Raw genomic sequence first — 19,761 nt, 5'->3', positions numbered from 1 at the left:
AACACTACTATCCACTGAGCTGTAGGATGGGCCAGCAGTATCCATAATAAACACTAATATCCACTGAGCTGTAGGATGGGCCAGCAGTATCCATAATAAACACTACTATCCACTGAGCTGTAGGATGGGCCAGCAGTATACATAATAAATACTACTATCCACTGACCTGACCCGTCTGAGCAGTATCCATAATAAACACTACTATCCACTGACCTGACCCGTCTGAGCAGTATCCATAATAAACACCACTATCCACTGAGCTGTAGGATGGGCCAGCAGTATACATAATAAATACTACTATCCATTGACCTGACCCGTCTGAGCAGTATCCATAATAAACACTACTATCCACTGACCTGACCCGTCTGAGCAGTATCCATAATAAACACTACTATCCACTGACCTGACCCGTCTGAGCAGTATCCATAATAAACACTACTATCCACTGACCTGACCCGTCTGAGCAGTATCCATAATAAACACTACTATCCACTGAGCTGTAGGATGGGCCAGCAGTATCCATAATAAACACTACTATCCACTGAGCTGTAGGATGGGCCAGCAGTATACATAATAAATACTACTATCCACTGAGCTGTAGGATGGGCCAGGAGTATACATAATAAATTCTACTATCCACTGAGCTGTAGGATGGGCCAGCAGTATACATAATAAATACTACTATCCACTGAGCTGTAGGATGGGCCAGCAGTATCCATAATAAACACTACTATCCACTGAGCTGTAGGATGGGCCAGCAGTATCCATAATAAACACTACTATCCACTGAGCTGTAGGATGGGCCAGCAGTATCCATAATAAACACTACTATCCACTGAGCTGTAGGATGGGCCAGCAGTATACATAATAAATACTACTATCCACTGAGCTGTAGGATGGGCCAGCAGTATACATAATAAATACTACTATCTACTGAGCTGTAGGATGGGCCAGCAGTATACGTAATAAACACTACTATCCACTGAGCTGTAGGATGGGCCAGCAGTATCCATAATAAACACTAATATCCGCTGAGCTGTAGGATGGGCCAGCAGTATCCATAATAAACACTACTATCCACTGAGCTGTAGGATGGGCCAGCAGTATCCATAATAAACACTACTATCCACTGAGCTGTAGGATGGGCCAGCAGTATCCATAATAAACACTACTATCCACTGAGCTGTAGGATGGGCCAGCAGTATCCATAATAAACACTACTATCCACTGAGCTGTAGGATGGGCCAGCAGTATCCATAATAAACACTACTATCCACTGAGCTGTAGGATGGACCAGCAGTATCCATAATAAACACTACTATCCACTGAGCTGTAGGATGGGCCAGCAGTATCCATAATAAACACTACTATCCACTGAGCTGTAGGATGGGCCAGCAGTATCCATAATAAACACTACTATCCACTGAGCTGTTGGATGGGCCAGCAGTATCCATAATAAACATTACTATCCACTGAGCTGTAGGATGGACCAGCAGTATCCATAATAAACACTACTATCCACTGAGCTGTAGGATGGGCCAGCAGTATCCATTATAAACACTACTATCCACTGAGCTGTAGGATGGGCCAGCAGTATCCATAATAAACACTACTATCCACTGAGCTGTAGGATGGGCCAGCAGTATACATAATAAATACTACTATCCACTGAGCTGTAGGATGGGCCAGCAGTATACATAATAAATACTACTATCCACTGAGCTGTAGGATGGGCCAGCAGTATCCATAATAAACACTACTATCCACTGAGCTGTAGGATGGGCCAGCAGTATCCATAATAAACACTAATATCCACTGAGCTGTAGGATGGGCCAGCAGTATCCATAATAAACACTAATATCCACTGAGCTGTAGGATGGGCCAGCAGTATCCATAATAAACAGTACTATCCACTGAGCTGTAGGATGGGCCAGCAGTATCCATAATAAACACTACTATCCACTGAGCTGTAGGATGGGCCAGCAGTATCCATTATAAACACTACTATCCACTGAGCTGTAGGATGGGCCAGCAGTATCCATAATAAACACTACTATCCACTGAGCTGTAGGATGGGCCAGCAGTATCCATAATAAACACTACTATCCACCGAGCTGTAGGATGGGCCAGCAGTATCCATAATAAACTCTACTATACACTGAGCTGTAGGATGGGCCAGCAGTATCCATAATAAACACTACTATCCACTGAGCTGTAGGATGGGCCAGCAGTATCCATAATAAACACTACTATCCACTGAGCTGTAGGATGGGCCAGCAGTATCCATAATAAACACTACTATCCACTGAGCTGTAGGATGGACCAGCAGTATCCATAATAAACACTACTATCCACTGAGCTGTAGGATGGGCCAGCAGTATCCATAATTAACACTACTATCCACTGAGCTGTAGGATGGGCCAGTAGTATACATAATAAACACTACTATCCACTGAGCTGTAGGATGGGCCAGCAGTATCCATAATAAACACTACTACCCACTGAGCTGTAGGATGGGCCAGCAGTATACATAATAAACACTACTATCCACTGAGCTGTAGGATGGGCCAGCAGTATCCATAATAAACACTACTATCCACTGAGCAGGCCAAGCCGTCTTCTATGAGTTAATAAAACTATTGCGTCTTAATTGGCACCTGGCCAAAACAGTTGCACTATAGGGAATAGGATGCCTAAACCAGCCAATGAATATTTAATTATGGGATGGGGCTAGACTCTGCAAGATGCTTAGCTCATTAGCAGGTTCTGCTTCCCATCATGTACTTCTCTACAGTATGAAGCACTCTGCTCTAGTGGCATATTTAGGTCAATAGTACCATGACATCCTGAAATGAGTCTCCCTGCTTATACAAATAATATTACATTAAAAAGAGAAACATACACACATACACACCTCTTGTGCTGCTGGTACGACATTAAATCTCTTGTGTCTGTTCATTCCAGATAACCCTGAACTGACCCCAGTCTGAGGAGTATCCGTAAAAACACTCTATTTTTTTTTGTAACCTTTGTTTAACTGGGCAAGTCAGTTAAGAACTAATTCTTATTTACATTGACGGCCTACACCGGTGAAACCCAGACGACACTGGGCCAATTGTGCGCCGCCCTATGGGTCTCCCAATCACGGCCAGTTGTGATAAAGCCTGGATTTGAACCAGGGCAAGTTATCTTCGATGAGAAGATGGCTACAATAGTACCATGACATCCTGAAATGAGTCTCCCTGCTTGTACAAAAAATATTACATTAAAAAGAGAAAATCCAACTCGTATGGCTGGTGAGGTCCAACGGCAATAACTACTGTAATCCTGCAATGTTAGAAATAGGAGTCCCGCTAGCGGTGAAACTGGAGAGCGCGCAATTCAAATAAATTATCATAAATATTATGGATTTGAAACATTTATGTACATATAAGTGTCTTATATCGGCTGAAAGCTTAAATTCTTGTTAATTGTCACAGTATCTAACGAAGGTGGCGCCCCTCCTCGGTCGGGCGGCGCTCGCCGGTCGTCGTCGCCGGCCTATTAGCTGCCACCGATCGTTGTTTCTGTGTCTTTTGGTTTTGTCTGTCTATCCCGCACCTGTTTTGTGTTTGTCATTAGTGGGGGGTTATTTAGTGTGTATTTTCAGTTGGGGTTCTCGTGCGGGATTGTTCATTTGTTCACTCAGGACAGTTGTAATTATATCCGATTAAGAAGACATTATATTGCCGGGCTGCGCCCCGCGCGCTGTTTGTTTTCCAGTGCGCTTCTTTGTTTTGAGAAAAGTGTTTTCTCCTGGCGGACTTCGCCACGCGCCCTGTGCCCAACGGCTATTGCGTCTTGTATTTATTATTAAAACTCAGTTGCTCCGGCCCTCTGTCTCCTGCTCCTGATTTCACATATCTACTGGTCCTAGACAATCGTGACATTAATCTAACTGCACTGTCCTATTTACAGTAACTATTACAGCGAAAACATGCCATGCGATTGTTTGAGGATGGCACCACACATCAAAATATCTTTCCACAGGCACAGGTTTCATACATTCACAAATAACAATTAAATGTTCAGTTACTTTTTGAAAATCTTCCTCTGATCTGTCATCCAAATGGTCCCAGCTATAACATGTTGTGTTGTTTTGTTAGTTAAAATCCTTCTTTATATCCCAAAAAGTTTGTTTAGTTGGTGCCACCGATTTGAGTAATCCACTCGTTCAACATTTTCTCCTACCATATCTATTGTGTTATATTCTCTTACATTATTTGAACATTATATGCATATCCTGGCTTCAGGGCCTGAGCTACAGGCAGTTTACTTCGGGCACGTCATTCAGACAGGATGTGGAGAAAAAAGGGGCCTAGCCCTAAGACGCTTTAGGAAACCACAGCAAATGAAAGAATAGGCTATGGGCTGAGCAATGCTTGGGCTTGTAAAATTCTCAGGTTTTCCTGAAATCCCAGTTTGAAAGGTCCTGGATTCAGGAGGATAGAAGCAGGAAGTCCAGAATCCTCCAAGCAGAATTCCTAGGAATATTAGGAAAGTTACCATCATTTTGCAAGTCTAGCCATGCTAGAAATATCTCTTACATTATAAAGATTACTCACAGCTAACTACAATAAGAGCCCAGGTCTTCCTCCTTACTGTTTTCATGCTGAAGCAGTCTGCAGGATCAGTGAATGGCCAGGGGACATAGACTCTATTCTATTAACCAACGGTCAGTCAATCTCTCTGTGTCCCAAATGGCACCCTTTTCCCTTTATAGTGCATTACTTCTGACCAGTGTCCATAGGGCTTTGGTCAGAAGTAGTACGCTACATAGGGTATAGGGTGCCATTTGGGACACAAACTCTGTTCTGCCTATACTTCACTGAACACAGCACAGATAGGCCCACAGCCCCTGTTACTACCACTAGAACTTGACCAGGGAGAGATTAGTTGAGGACACAGTCCATATCTTCCACTTAATCAAGGAAGGAGAGAAAGAAGCAAATGGATTTGCATGCAAATTGCATGAGAAATTGTACATTGATGTTATTCATCTATATCTCTATGTACTATGGGCATTGATATCTATTCATATTCTCCCTACAAGTAAAGTTATTTGGAAGAGAAAGCTAACGTGGAATGAATATGTAAGGCAAATTGTAAGTGTGCGATTATTATATTACTGTAGCATGTGCATGCAAATCTATCATACAATAGCCATGACTTCATCCAAACACTCACGTCAAACCAGATTTACTTTCCCATTACACAACAAGCATCCCAGCTATGCATTTCAATAAGCATTCATCTCTGATATTATACCAGTAGTCATCTCTGAAATTATACCAGTAGTCATCTCTGACAATACACCAGCAGTCATCTCTGATAATGTACCAGTAGTCATCTCTGATATTATACCAGCAGTCATCTCTGACAATACACCAGTAGTCATCTCTGATATTATACCAGTAGTCATCTCTGATATTATACCAGTAGTCATCTCTGATAATACACCAGTAGTCATCTCTGACAATACACCAGTAGTCATCTCTGATATTATACCAGTAGTCATCTCTGACAATACACCAGCAGTCATCTCTGATAATGTACCAGTAGTCATCTCTGATATTATACCAGTAGTCATCTCTGATATTATACCAGTAGTCATCTCTGATATTATACCAGCAGTCATCTCTGACAATACACCAGCAGTCATCTCTGATAATGTACCAGTAGTCATCTCTGATATTATACCAGTAGTCATCTCTGACAATACACCAGCAGTCATCTCTGATATTATACCAGTAGTCATCTCTGATAATACACCAGTAGTCATCTCTGATATTATACCAGTAGTCATCTCTGATATTATACCAGTAGTCATCTCTGATATTATACAAGTAGTCATCTCTGCTATTATACCAGTAGTCATCTCTGATATTATACAAGTAGTCATCTCTGATATTATACAAGTAGTCATCTCTGCTATTATACCAGTAGTCATCTCTGATATTATACCAGTAGTCATCTCTGACAATACACCAGTAGTCATCTCTGATATTATACCAGTAGTCATCTCTGATAATACACCAGTAGTCATCTCTGACAATACACCAGTAGTCATCTCTGATATTATACCAGTAGTCATCTCTGATAATACACCAGTAGTCATCTCTGATAATACACCAGTAGTCATCTCTGACAATACACCAGTAGTCATCTCTGATATTATACCAGTAGTTATCTCTGATATTATACCAGTAGTCATCTCTGATATTATACCAGTAGTCATCTCTGATATTATACCAGTAGTCATCTCTGATAATACACCAGTAGTCATCTCTGATATTATACCAGTAGTCATCTCTGATATTATACCAGTAGTCATCTCTGACAATACACCATAGAGCAATTACATACAGTGGGGGAAAAAAGTATTTGATCCCCTGCTGATTTTGTATGTTTGCCCACTGACAAAGAAACAAAAAAATCCAGAAAAACGCATGTTAAAAATGTTATAAATTGATTTGCATTTTAATGAGGGAAATAAGTATTTGACCCCCTCTCAATCAGAAAGATTTCTGGCTCCCAGGTGTCTTTTATACAGGTAACGAGCTGAGATTAGGAGCACACTCTTAAAGGGAGTGCTCCTAACCGCAGCTTGTTACCTGTATAAAAGACACCTGTCCACAGAAGCAATCAATCAATCAGATTCCAAACTCTCCACCATTGCCAAGACCAAAGAGCTCTCCAAGGATGTCTGGGACAAGATTGTAGACCTACACAAAGCTGGAATGGGCTACAAGACCATCGCCAAGCAGCTTGGTGAGAAGGTGACAACATTTGGTGCGATTATTCGCAAATGGAAGAAACACAAAAGAACTGTCAATCTCCCTCGGCCTGGGGCTCTATGCAAGATCTCACCTCATGGAGTTGCAATGATCATGAGAACGGTGAGGAATCAGCCCAGAACTACACGGGAGGAACTTGTCAATGATCTCAAGGCAGCTGGGACCATAGTCACCAAGAAAACAATTGGTAACACATTACGCAGTGAAGGACTGAAATCCTGCAGCTCACGCAAGGTCCCCCTGCTCAAGAATACATATACATGCCGGTCTGAAGTTTGCCAATGAACATCTGAATGATTCAGAGGACAACTGGTGAAATTGTTGTGGTCAGATGAGACCAAAATGGAGCTGGAGGAATGCTGCCTATGACCCCAAGAACACCATCTCCACCATCAAACATGGAGGTGGAAACATTATGCTTTGGTGGTGTTTTTCTGCTAAGGGGACAGGACAACTTCACCGCATCATTTGACGGGGCCATGTACTGTCAAATCTTGGGTGAGAACCTCCTTCCCTCAGCCAGGGCATTGAAAATGGGTCATGGATGGGTATTCCAGCATGACAATGACCCAAAACACATGGCCAAGGCAACAAAGGAGTGGCTCAAGAAGAAGCACATTAAGGTCCTGGAGTGGCCTAGCCAGTCTCCAGACCTTAATCCCATAGAAAATCTGTGGAGGGAGCTGAAGGTTCAAGTTGCCAAACGTCAGCCTTGAAACCTTAATGACTTGGAGAAGATCTGCAAAGAGGAGTGGGACAAAATCCCTCCTGAGATGTGTGCAAACCTGGTGGCCAACTACAAGAAACGTCTGAACTCTGTGATTGCCAACAAGGGTTTTGCCACCAAGTACTAAGTCATGTTTTGCAGAGGGGTCAAATACTTATTTCCCTCATTAAAATGAAAATCATTTTATAACATTTTTGACATGCTTTTTTCTGGATTTTTTTGTTATTCTGTCTCTCACTGTTCATATAAACCTACCATTATAATTATAGACTGATCATTTCTTTGTAAGTGGGCAAACGTACAAAATCAGCAGGGGATCAAATACTTTTTTCCCCCACTGTAGATTCATAATGAAGGCATTGAATCACATACAACAACGTGTGCATAATGCAGTGGTCTGATTATTAAAAATAACACATTAAAAAGAATGTAGGCCTACCATGTGTGTGTCCTAAATGTTCCCCTATTCCTTTTGTAGTGCACTACTTTTAAAGAGAGCTCAGGTCAACAGTAGTGCACTATAGGGAGTAGGATGCCATTTTGGACACATTCCACAGAAGCAGAATTGCAATGCCTTATGGGTTAAGAATCAGTCTGCTCGTTAGTGAACAGGACAGACCTCAAACCAAAACATCAATCTTCTTTGTTGACAATCTCTTCTCTCGTTAAGTAGATGGTAACACAATGTTCCAGTTGGACTTTTTGTTTTGTGATGTGTACTTTCTGGTAATGAGTGAATCTGTGCTGAGGGGGAATCAATAGCAGCACTCAGAGGTTTGGCTCAGGGAGAGAAGGCAAGTGCGAACACTACCCAACACTGAGCGATGGTTGCATCCCACATGGTACCCTATTCCCTTTATAGTGTACTACATTTGACAAGAGCAGTGGTATTCAAACTGTTTCAGTTGGGATCCCGTAACTTATCGAGACCCCACCCCAAATCCAATGACGCAAGCTTGAAATCGGTACATTTAGGTTTTACATTAAAAAATGATCTTCAAAATGAAAAGAAACCAATAGATACATTTACTCAATAAAATTAAGTGTCATTATCTTTCTCAAAAACATGTGTATATTGTCCCATACAGTAATCTGTACTCTTATTTCTTTGTTCCCCCCCAAAAAACAGTTCATTTTTTTGGTGGGGGGGGGGGGTGTTCCCCCGTGACCCCACTAAGGGTCATGACCCCGACTTTGAATAACACTGGGATATAGTATATAGTAGAATACAATGATGTGTAGAGCTGTACATTACATTATCGGCTTATGGTGATCACATCTTCCTCAAACATTCCTGTGGTGTTCTTTAGAAGAAGTGCTCTCTGGCAGAAAGATATCTTTTGCATTCTTTATAATGTCTGGGTTAGCCTGGGTATCTGGGAACTAACCCTCAACAGCTATAGCAGCTTGAATATTATATTTGTAAAGATTGTTCTTTTCACTTCATTGAGATATCAATTATATATGAGGAGATTTATATTAGCTCTGCTTATCATCAACCCCCAACACATTGACTACGACGTCCTAAATGGCATCCTATTCCCTAAGTAGTGCACTACTTAGAGAACAGGGTACCATTTGGAACATAGCCATATGTCTTCACATGGCCGGCTGCCTGCGTGAAGCTAATGACTTCTCATCAGAACATCACCATCTCCTCATGACAGGTTTAGTAGAGACAATATTTTATAGTTGCATGGTTTTTAGTGAAGCTGAGATTCCATATTATCCCGTATGATCTCCCCCCCTTGTTATTCTGGAGGGAGCAGTGAGAGCCGCCCAGGGCCCCAACAGTAGCATTAGCAGGGTTGCAGAATGAACAGAGAGAGAGCGAGGGTAGGGGGAGAAAACAGGGAGGGAGAGGAGAGAGTGATGACTAGTTTAGAGGAGCCAGGACTGAATGGACTCTGGAGTTACTGTATGAAGGATCTTTGACAGGCGATCAGTGTCTCATTGGGACGTACAGAGCTGAGTCCCTATCCCCTGCTAATAGAACACCGATCTGAACATCAAATTGACCCAAAAATCACAATTTCCTGATACGTCCTCTACACTGCTTCCTGCATTTGCTCGTGATTCTCGTGACCTCGAGAGAAGGTCTAAGTGTTCAGATAAGTTCAGTGACGCCACAAACACACACTTACTCATCAGAATGAGCAATGATGTGGTCTGGCAGGAGCAAGGCATGGAGCAGGCAGCCTGACAGGGAACTCATATTGGACCGGCTGCATCCTTCTCCCATCTCCCACTGCTCTATATATCAGCCTCCTATCTCCCTTCTCCCACTGCTCCATATATCAGCCTCCCTTCTTCCTTCTCCCATCTCCCACTGCTCTTTATAACAGCCTCCCTTCTTCCTTCTCCCATCTCCCACTGCTCTGTATATTATCCTCCCTTCCGCGTTCTCCCACTGCTCTATATATCAGCCTCCCTTCTCCCTTCTCCCATCTCCCACTGCTCTATATATCAGCCTCCGTTCTGTCATCTCCCACAGCTCTATATATCAGCCTCCCTTCTCCCATCTCCCACTGCTCTATATATCAGCCTCCCTTCTCCCATCTCCCACTGCTCCATATATCAGCCTCCCTTCTCCCATCTCCCACTGCTCTGTATATCAGCCTCCCTTCTTCCTTCTCCCATCTCCCACTGCTCTGTATATCAGCCTCCCTTCAGCGTTCTCTCATCTCCCACTGCTCTATATATCAGCCTCCCTTCTCCCTTCTCCCACTGCTCTATATATCAGCCTAACTTCTCCCTTCTCCCACTGCTCTGTATATCAGCCTCCCTTCTCCCTTCTCCCATCTCCCACTGCTCTATATATCAGCCTCCCTTCTCCCATCTCCCACAGCTCTATATATCAGCCTCCCTTCTCCCATCTCCCACTGCTCTATATATCAGCCTCCCTTCTCCCATCTCCCACTGCTCCATATATCAGCCTCCCTTCTCCCATCTCCCACTGCTCTGTATATCAGCCTCCCTTCTTCCTTCTCCCATCTCCCACTGCTCTGTATATCAGCCTCCCTTCAGCGTTCTCTCATCTCCCACTGCTCTATATATCAGCCTCCCTTCTCCCTTCTCCCACTGCTCTATATATCAGCCTAACTTCTCCCTTCTCCCACTGCTCTGTATATCAGCCTCCCTTCTCCCTTCTCCCATCTCCCACTGCTCTATATATCAGCCTCCCTTCTCCCATCTCCCACTGCTCTATATATCAGCCTCCCTTCTCCCTTCTCCCATCTCCCACTGCTCTATATATCAGCCTCCCTTCTCCCATCTCCCACTGCTCTATATATCAGCCTCCCTTCTCCCATCTCCCACTGCTCTATATATCAGCCTCCCTTCTCCCTTCTCCCATCTCCCACTGCTCTATATATCAGCCTCCCTTCTGTCATCTCCCACTGCTCTATATATCAGCCTCCCTTCTCCCTTCTCCCACTGCTCTATATATCAGCCTCCCTTCTCCCATCTCCCACTGCTCTATATATCAGCCTCCCTTCTCCCATCTCCCACTGCTCTATATATCAGCCTCCCTTCTCCCATCTCCCACTGCTCTATATATCAGCCTCCCTTCTCCCTTCTCCCATCTCCCACTGCTCTATATATCAGCCTCCCTTCTGTCATCTCCCACTGCTCTATATATCAGCCTCCCTTCTCCCTTCTCCCACTGCTCTATATATCAGCCTCCCTTCTCCCATCTCCCACTGCTCTATATATCAGCCTCCCTTCTCCCTTCTCCCATCTCCCACTGCTCTATATATCAGCCTCCCTTCTGTCATCTCCCACTGCTCTATATATCAGCCTCCCTTCTCCCTTCTCCCACTGCTCTATATATCAGCCTCCCTTCTGTCATCTCCCACTGCTCTATATATCAGCCTCCCTTCTCCCATCTCCCACTGCTCTATATATCAGCCTCCCTTCTGTCATCTCCCACTGCTCTATATATCAGCCTCCCTTCTCCTTTCTGTCATCTCCCACTGCTCTATATATCAGCCTCCCTTCTCCCTTCTCCCATCTCCCACTGCTCTATATATCAGCCTCCCTTCTCCCTTCTCCCACTGCTCTATATATCAGCCTCCCTTCTCCCATTTCCCACTGCTCTATATATCAGCCTCCCTTCTCCCTTCTCCCATCTCCCACCGCTCTATATATCAGCCTCCCTTCTCCCTTCTCCCACTGCTCTATATATCAGCCTCCCTTCTCCCTTCTCCCACTGCTCTATATATCAGCCTCCCTTCTCCCATCTCCCACTGCTCTATATATCAGCCTCCCTTCTCCCTTCTCCCATCTCCCACCGCTCTATATATCAGCCTCCCTTCTCCCATCTCCCACTACTCTATATATCAGCCTCCCTTCTCCCTTCTCCCATCTCCCACCGCTCTATATATCAGCCTCCCTTCTCCCATCTCCCACTGCTCTATATATCAGCCTCCCTTCTCTCTTCTCCCATCTCCCACCGCTCTATATATCAGCCTCCCTTCTCCCATCTCCCACTGCTCTATATATCAGCCTCCCTTCTCCCATCTCCCACTGCTCTATATATCAGTCTCCCTTCTCCCTTCTCCCATCTCCACCGCTCTATATATCAGACTCCCTTCTCCCTTCTCCCATCTCCCACTGCTCTATATATCAGCCTCCCATCTCCCTTCTCCCATCTCCCACTGCTCTATATATCAACCTCCCATCTCCCTTCTCCCATCTCCCACTGCTCTATATATCAGCCTCTCTTCTGTCATCTCCCACTGCTCTATATATCAGACTCCCTTCTCCCTTCTCCCATCTCCCACTGCTCTATATATCAGCCTCCCATCCCCCATTTCCCACTGCTCTATATATCAGCCTCCCATCTCCCATTTCCCACTGCTCTATATATCAGCCTCCCTTCTCCCTTCTCCCTTCTCCCATTTCCCACTGCTCTACGTATCAGTCTCCCATCTCCCTTCTTTCATCTCCCACTGCTCTATATATCAGCCTCCCACCTCTCTTCTCCCATTTACCAACGCTCTATATATCACTCTCCCAGAAGCAGCCTGCATCTCTCACTTTATCTCTCTCAATCTATTCTCTCTCTTTCTCTATCACCCTATTTCCTCATCACCATACATAGTCATACATCTATCCCTCTTTAGTAAGAGACACTTCTCTCTCTCTCTCTCTCTCTCTCTCTCTCTCTCTCTCTCTCTTCAATTTAAGGGGCTTTATTGGCATGGGAAACATATGTTTACATTGCCAAAGCAAGTGAAATAGATAATAAACAAAAGTGAAATATACAATAAAATATGAACAGTCTCTCTATCTCTCTCACGCCTCTTTAAAAATATTCACATAATTTAGCATAGATTAACATAGAGTAACATAGATTAAAAGTAGTAGCCAGAGGCCAAGAAATATTGATTTGGGGGGGTAAGTGACTGACCTGACTCCTTAGTCTGCTGTGTGCTCTCCTGGTCATCACGGTGGTTGTCCAGCCTCAGGACAGACAGCAGGTGTTCTAGGATCTTCTCTGGGGTCCCTGACACCACCACGTACCTGTCAGAGACAACACTGTCACTGGACGAGTCGTCCTCGATGGAGGACAGAGAGCGACTGCTGCTCCACACCTCCTGTCCATCCCCCTCTCCCTCTGACTCCTCCTCGTCTATGTAGCGGAAGTAGGGAACATCGAAGGTGGGGACTTTGGTGGCCTTGGCCCCTTCCTCTGCCCAGCTGGCGCTGTCACTGCCCCCGCTTCCACTGCTGCCTTCCTCTGAGTCTTCCTCCTCATCCTCCTCCTGCTCCACCAGAGCCACAGCTGCCAGCAGCCTGCCCTCCTCCCGCTGCCGCAGGTCCGGGGGTGGCCGCGGCCGAGTGCCCATCCTCAGCATGTCCCTGTGCCCCTTACAGCCGGTACCACTGTTGCCGTGGTTACTGCTGCATGCCTTCCCTCAGCCACCCATTGGCCCATCCGCCTAGCTGTCCACCTGCTGCAGCTGCTATAGAGCCCTGGGAGAACCCTGGTCCTGTGGTCTCCCTACCCCAGAGACAGTTCTCCACACCCAGCCTGAGACGGTGACACTCTCCCCTGTGTCTACACAGCCAGTCAGCCAGTCAGCCAGCTACGGCTCACTCCCGGCTTACTCACTCTCTCTCACACACACACGCTAGCTCCATCCATCTGTGTGCTGTGAGCTGCAATGCAAGCACACGCCGCCTGTGTTTAGAAGTGTATGTGTGTGTGTGTGTGTGTGTGTGTGTGTGGAGACTGAGGAGGAGAACGACTAGAAGGAGGGCGGAAAGAGAGAGAGTGAGAGGGAGGGGTAAAAGCGGAGAGACAGAGAGGCTTACCTCCTGTCCCCCTCTGGTCTCCCCCCTCCCCTGGCCGATGCAGAGGGGGCTGGCCGCTGTGACGACACTCTCTGGAGCACCAGCACCTCCTGGCCCCGCTCCCGCAGACATACACGGACTGCCTCGTCACTGTGGGCCTGGAGGGAGGGAGGGAGGGAGGGAGGGAGGGAGGGAGGGAGGGAGGGGAAGAGAGAGGGAAGGAGGGAGGAGCATAATCACTAAGGAGATTCCCTGTCTTTTCTTTTCCTCTCACCACATCCCATTGATTTCCATCACAATAGCCCTGTCACATCCAGTCCTCTGAATGAAAGACCTTCTCCATAGATTACAATAATCATTCATTCATTTTTTATCAGTAAACCCCAGTCAGGAATTGTATTTACATTCACATAATCAAACGAATGCATATTTTAATGAACAATTGTTCTTTAGAGGATATGAATGCTGTTTAGACCATGATTTATCAATCTTCCTTCCGTAACACTTTGGATGTGTTTTATGTGAGGAGCAGGTCTTAGTGTGTTGTAAAAACACTGGGTTTAAAGGGTTTGCTGTTGGCCTCAGATGAGACAGCTCTGGGTTTTCTAACGTCACCCCTGTGTGCTCTGTGTGAGGGTTTCATAAGAAAGAGAGATAGGGACTGGTGCAGAACACACGTTCACACACAGGAACACACACAGGAACACACACACACCACGATGGCAATGTCACTTCATCACCAGAGTGTCATCAATCTGTCCCAGCCTTCAGGCACATAGGGAAACACTTAACTGGTCATCTCTCTCTCACTCCATCCCCCCTTCACTGTTTCTCCCTCCCCCCTCTCTTTCCACCCACACAGGAACAACAGAGTCCTCTGCTGTGAATGCCTCTCCTCTGGTCACCCAGTCTCATGTACTCATGGGTCAAGAATAGCAGTTTAACCCACTGAGACAATTACCACAACAACAACTACAACTTATGACTGTTCCCCACATGCAGTAGAGCAGAATAAGATGTGAAGCTAAATCAATTACTATACAGTTCCTCCATGTATATTCAGGAGTAGTCACATTATGTAGTCCACTCTCTCTGTGAGAATACCCAGGGGTTGAATTGGGATATTGCAGTAGTCACATTATGTAGTCCACTCTCTCTGTGGGAATACCAGGGGTTGAATTGGGATATTGTAGTAGTCACATTATGTAGTCCACTCTCTCTGTGGGAATACCAGGGGTTGAATTGGGATATTGTAGTAGTAACTGTCCCAGATAATGGTGTTAAATATTATTGCTAGGTTATTACTAGGTTATTAAAAACTAAGAGGCAATGAAAGTGTGTGTGTGTGTGTGTGTGTGTGTGTGTGTGTGTGTGTGTGTGTGTGTGTGTGTGTGTGTGTGTGTGTGTGTGTGTGTGTGTGTGTGTGTGTGTGTGTGTGTGTGTGTTCGCATGCTGTGTCGAACTGTGATGTTTTTTCCCCCTTAAGTCCTAATCAAGAGTTCATTATCTTTATCAATACGATTGGTTCAATAAGACAATAATGTCTTGAAGGGTGTGTAAATTAGAAAGAGAGTTCCATCACCACTATAATCTGCATAGAGGGTTAACACCGGCACCAATGCAGACAAAGGGGAAGAAACAAATTGAACCAATTAGGCCGGGGGATATTGGCTGCAGTGGAAACCAAGGGACACATGAAGGCCCTTTTAGGAATCGAGGTTGGGATGATGTGCAAGAGAAGTGTAGTGGGGGGTTGTGGGAACTGGGAAAAGGAAGTCACATTCAACCATTTGTAGCTGTTTGGGTCATAACTGAACAAACACAAACACACACGGATGCATAAATACCAGATGGAAATCACTATTCAGTTACCTCAGAGAGCATTAGGGATTCGTAGAGGGAGTGGATGAATACTGGAAAACATTAATACATAAGCTCCAAAAAAATAGTATTCTTCAACAAAATATCCTGTAATGGTGATTGTAATGGGCCTGTAATGGTGATTGTAATGGGCCTGTAATGGTGATTGTAATGGACTGGTTGAACCAGGACTAGTGATTCTACATCTCTCTTCCATTCCATCTCATTATTTCTCTCATCGGATGTCTGAACATGTCAGCTTTGCAAGTAGCCATGCATGAGGATTTCTGCCAAGTATACAGTTTGCATAATAAACCAATTAAATGAATGGTTGAAGCATTTGACATTCAGTAAAGTCGGTGATATTTAGGCAGTAGATACAGAGCCAGAATAGTACCCTATTCCCTGTATAGTGCACTACTTTTGGTAGGGGGATGGGAATAGGATGCCATTTGGGATGCACTTTATCAATAGGTGGTAGAGTACAGTAGATGAATAGGTGGTAGAGTACAGTAGATTAATAGGTGGTGAGTATAGTATATTAATAGGTGGTAGATTACAGTAGATTAATAGATGGTAGAGTACAGTATATTAATAGGTGGTAGAGTACAGTAGATTAATAGGTGGTAGAGTACAGTAGATTACTAGATGGTAGAGTACAGTAGATTAATAGATGGTAGATTACAGTAGATTAATAGATGGTAGAGTACAGTAGATTAATAGATGGTAGAGTACAGTAGATTAATAGATGGTAGAGTACAGTAGATTAATAGATGGTAGAGTACAGCAGATGAATAGGTTCTAGAGTACAGTAGATTACTAGATGGTCAAGTACAGTAGATGACTAGGTGGTAGAGAACAGTAGATTAATAGGTGGTAGAGTACAGTACATTACTAGATGGTAGATTACAGTAGATTACTAGATGGTAGAGTACAATAGATGAATAGATAGTAGAGTACAGTAGATTACTAGATGGTAGAGTACAGTAGATTAATAGATGGTAGAGTACAGTAGATTAATAGGTGGTAGATTACAGTAGATAAATAGGTGGTAGAGTACAGTAGATTAATAGGTGGTAGATTACAGTAGATTAATAGATGGTAGAGTACAGTAGATTAATAGATGGTAGATTACAGTAGATTACTAGATGGTAGAGTACAGTAGATTAATAGATGGTAGAGTACAGTAGATTAATAGATGGTAGAGTACAGTAGATTAATAGATGGTAGATTACAGTAGATTAATAGATGGTAGAGTACAGTAGATTAATAGATGGTAGAGTACAGTAGATTAATAGATGGTAAATTACAGTAGATTAATAGATGGTAGATTACAGTAGATTAATAGATGGTAGAGTACAGTAGATTAATAGATGGTAGATTACAGTAGATTAATAGGTGGTAGAGTACAGTAGATTAATAGGTTATAGAGTACAGTAGATTAATCGATGGTAGAGTACAGTAGATTAATCAATGGTAGAGTACAGTAGATTAATAGGTTATAGAGTACAGTAGATTAATAGATGGTAGAGTACAGTAGATTAATAGATGGTAGAGTACAGTATATTAATAGGTGGTAGATTACAGTAGATTAATAGGTGGTGGAGTATAGTAGATTAATAGGTGGTAGAGTACAGTAGATAAATAGGTGGTAGAGTACAGTAGATTAATAGATGGTAGATTACAGTAGATTAATCGATGGTAGATTACAGTAGATTAATAGGTGGTAGAGTACAGTAGATTAATAGATGGTAGATTACAGTAGATTAATTGATGGTAGATTACAGTAGATTAATAGGTGGTGGAGTGTAGTAGATTAATAGGTGGTAGAGTACAGTAGATTAATAGATGGTAGAGTACAGTAGATTAATAGGTGGTAGATTACAGTATATTAATAGGTGGTAGAGTACAGTATATTAATAGGTGGTAGAGTACAGTATATTAATAGATGGTAGAGTACAGTATATTAATAGATGGTGGAGTACAGTAGATTAATAGATGGTGGAGTACAGTAGATTAATAGATGGTAGATTACAGTAGATTAATAGGTGGTAGATTACAGTAGATGAATAGGTGGTAGAGTACAGTAGATGAATAGGTGGTGAGTACAGTAGATTAATAGGTGGTAGATTACAGTAGATTAATAGGTGGTAGATTACAGTAGATTAATAGGTGGTAGAGTACAGTAGATTAATAGGTGGTAGATTACAGTAGATTAATAGATGGTATAGTACAGTATATTAATAGGTGGTAGAGTACAGTAGATTAATAGGTGGTAGAGTACAGTAGATGAATAGATGGTAGATTACAGTAGATTAATAGATGGTAGATTACAGTAGATTAATAGGTGGTAGAGTACAGTAGATGAATAGATGGTAGAGTACAGTAGATTAATAGGTGGTAGAGTACAGTAGATTAATAGGTGGTGGAGTACAGTATATTAATAGATGGTAGAGTACAGTAGATTACTAGATGGTAGAGTACAGTAGATTAATAGATGGTAGATTACAGTAGATTAATAGATGTAGAGTACAGTAGATTAATAGGTTCTAGAGTACAGTAGATTAATAGGTGGTAGAGTACAGTAGATTAATAGGTGGTAAAGAACAGTAGATTAATAGGTGGTAGAGTACAGTACATTACTAGATGGTAGATTACAGTAGATTACTAGATGGTAGAGTACAATAGATGAATAGATAGTAGAGTACAGTAGATTACTAGATGGTAGAGTACAGTAGATTAATAGATGGTAGAGTACAGTAGATTACTAGATGGTAGAGTGCAGTAGATTAATAGATGGTAGATTACAGTAGATTAATAGATGTAGAGTACAGTAGATTAATAGGTTCTAGAGTACAGTAGATTAATAGGTGGTAGAGTACAGTAGATTAATAGGTGGTAGAGTACAGTAGATTAATAGATGTAGAGTACAGTAGATTAATAGGTTCTAGAGTACAGTAGATTAATAGGTGGTAGAGTACAGTAGATTAATAGGTGGTAAAGAACAGTAGATTAATAGGTGGTAGAGTACAGTACATTACTAGATGGTAGATTACAGTAGATTACTAGATGGTAGAGTACAATAGATGAATAGATAGTAGAGTACAGTAGATTACTAGATGGTAGAGTACAGTAGATTAATAGATGGTAGAGTACAGTAGATTACTAGATGGTAGAGTGCAGTAGATTAATAGATGGTAGATTACAGTAGATTAATAGATGTAGAGTACAGTAGATTAATAGGTTCTAGAGTACAGTAGATTAATAGGTGGTAGAGTACAGTAGATTAATAGGTGGTAGAGTACAGTAGATTAATCGATGGTATAGTACAGTAGATTAATAGATGGTATAGTACAGTAGATTAATAGGTTCTAGAGTACAGTAGATTACTAGATGGTAGAGTACAGTAGATTAATAGGTGGTAGAGTACAGTAGATTAATCGATGGTATAGTACAGTATATTAATAGGTTATAGAGTACAGTAGATTAATCGATGGTAGAGTACAGTAGATTAATCAATGGTAGAGTACAGTAGATTAATAGGTTATAGAGTACAGTAGATTAATAGGTGGTAGAGTACAGTAGATTAATCGATGGTATAGTACAGTAGATTAATAGATGGTATAGTACAGTAGATTAATAGGTTCTAGAGTACAGTAGATTACTAGATGGTAGAGTACAGTAGATTAATAGGTGGTAGAGTACAGTAGATTAATCGATGGTATAGTACAGTATATTAATAGGTTATAGAGTACAGTAGATTAATCGATGGTAGAGTACAGTAGATTAATCAATGGTAGAGTACAGTAGATTAATAGGTTATAGAGTACAGTAGATTAATAGATGGTAGAGTACAGTAGATTAATAGATGGTAGAGTACAGTAGATTAATAGATGGTAGATTACAGTAGATTAATAGGTTATAGAGTACAGTAGATTAATTGATGGTAGAGTACAGTAGATTAATCAATGGTAGAGTACAGTAGATTAATAGGTGGTAGAGTACAGTAGATTAATAGATGGTAGATTACAGTAGATT

The 19,761-nt window shown here is 42.6% G+C and overlaps 1 protein-coding gene across 1 annotated transcript in view; it reads right to left on the bottom strand.

Moving 5' to 3' along the window:
- Positions 1–19,761, bottom strand: part of LOC115184108 (rap guanine nucleotide exchange factor 5) — a 67,730-nt gene that overhangs the window by 34,876 nt on the left and 13,093 nt on the right. Inside the window, exons 2-3 of the mRNA XM_029745099.1 lie at positions 13,885–14,021; positions 12,977–13,089 (exon numbers count right to left, since the gene is read on the bottom strand). Of these exons, the coding sequence (XP_029600959.1) occupies positions 12,977–13,089; positions 13,885–14,021 (250 nt within the window). The remainder of the gene's footprint in view (positions 1–12,976; positions 13,090–13,884; positions 14,022–19,761) is intronic.

The sequence above is a fragment of the Salmo trutta genome, unplaced genomic scaffold (genome assembly GCF_901001165.1).
Source record: "Salmo trutta unplaced genomic scaffold, fSalTru1.1, whole genome shotgun sequence".
In the NCBI taxonomy this organism is placed as follows: domain Eukaryota; kingdom Metazoa; phylum Chordata; class Actinopteri; order Salmoniformes; family Salmonidae; genus Salmo; species Salmo trutta.
Note: the sequence above shows the minus strand (reverse complement) of the source record. Positions and strands in the feature narration are given on the sequence as shown.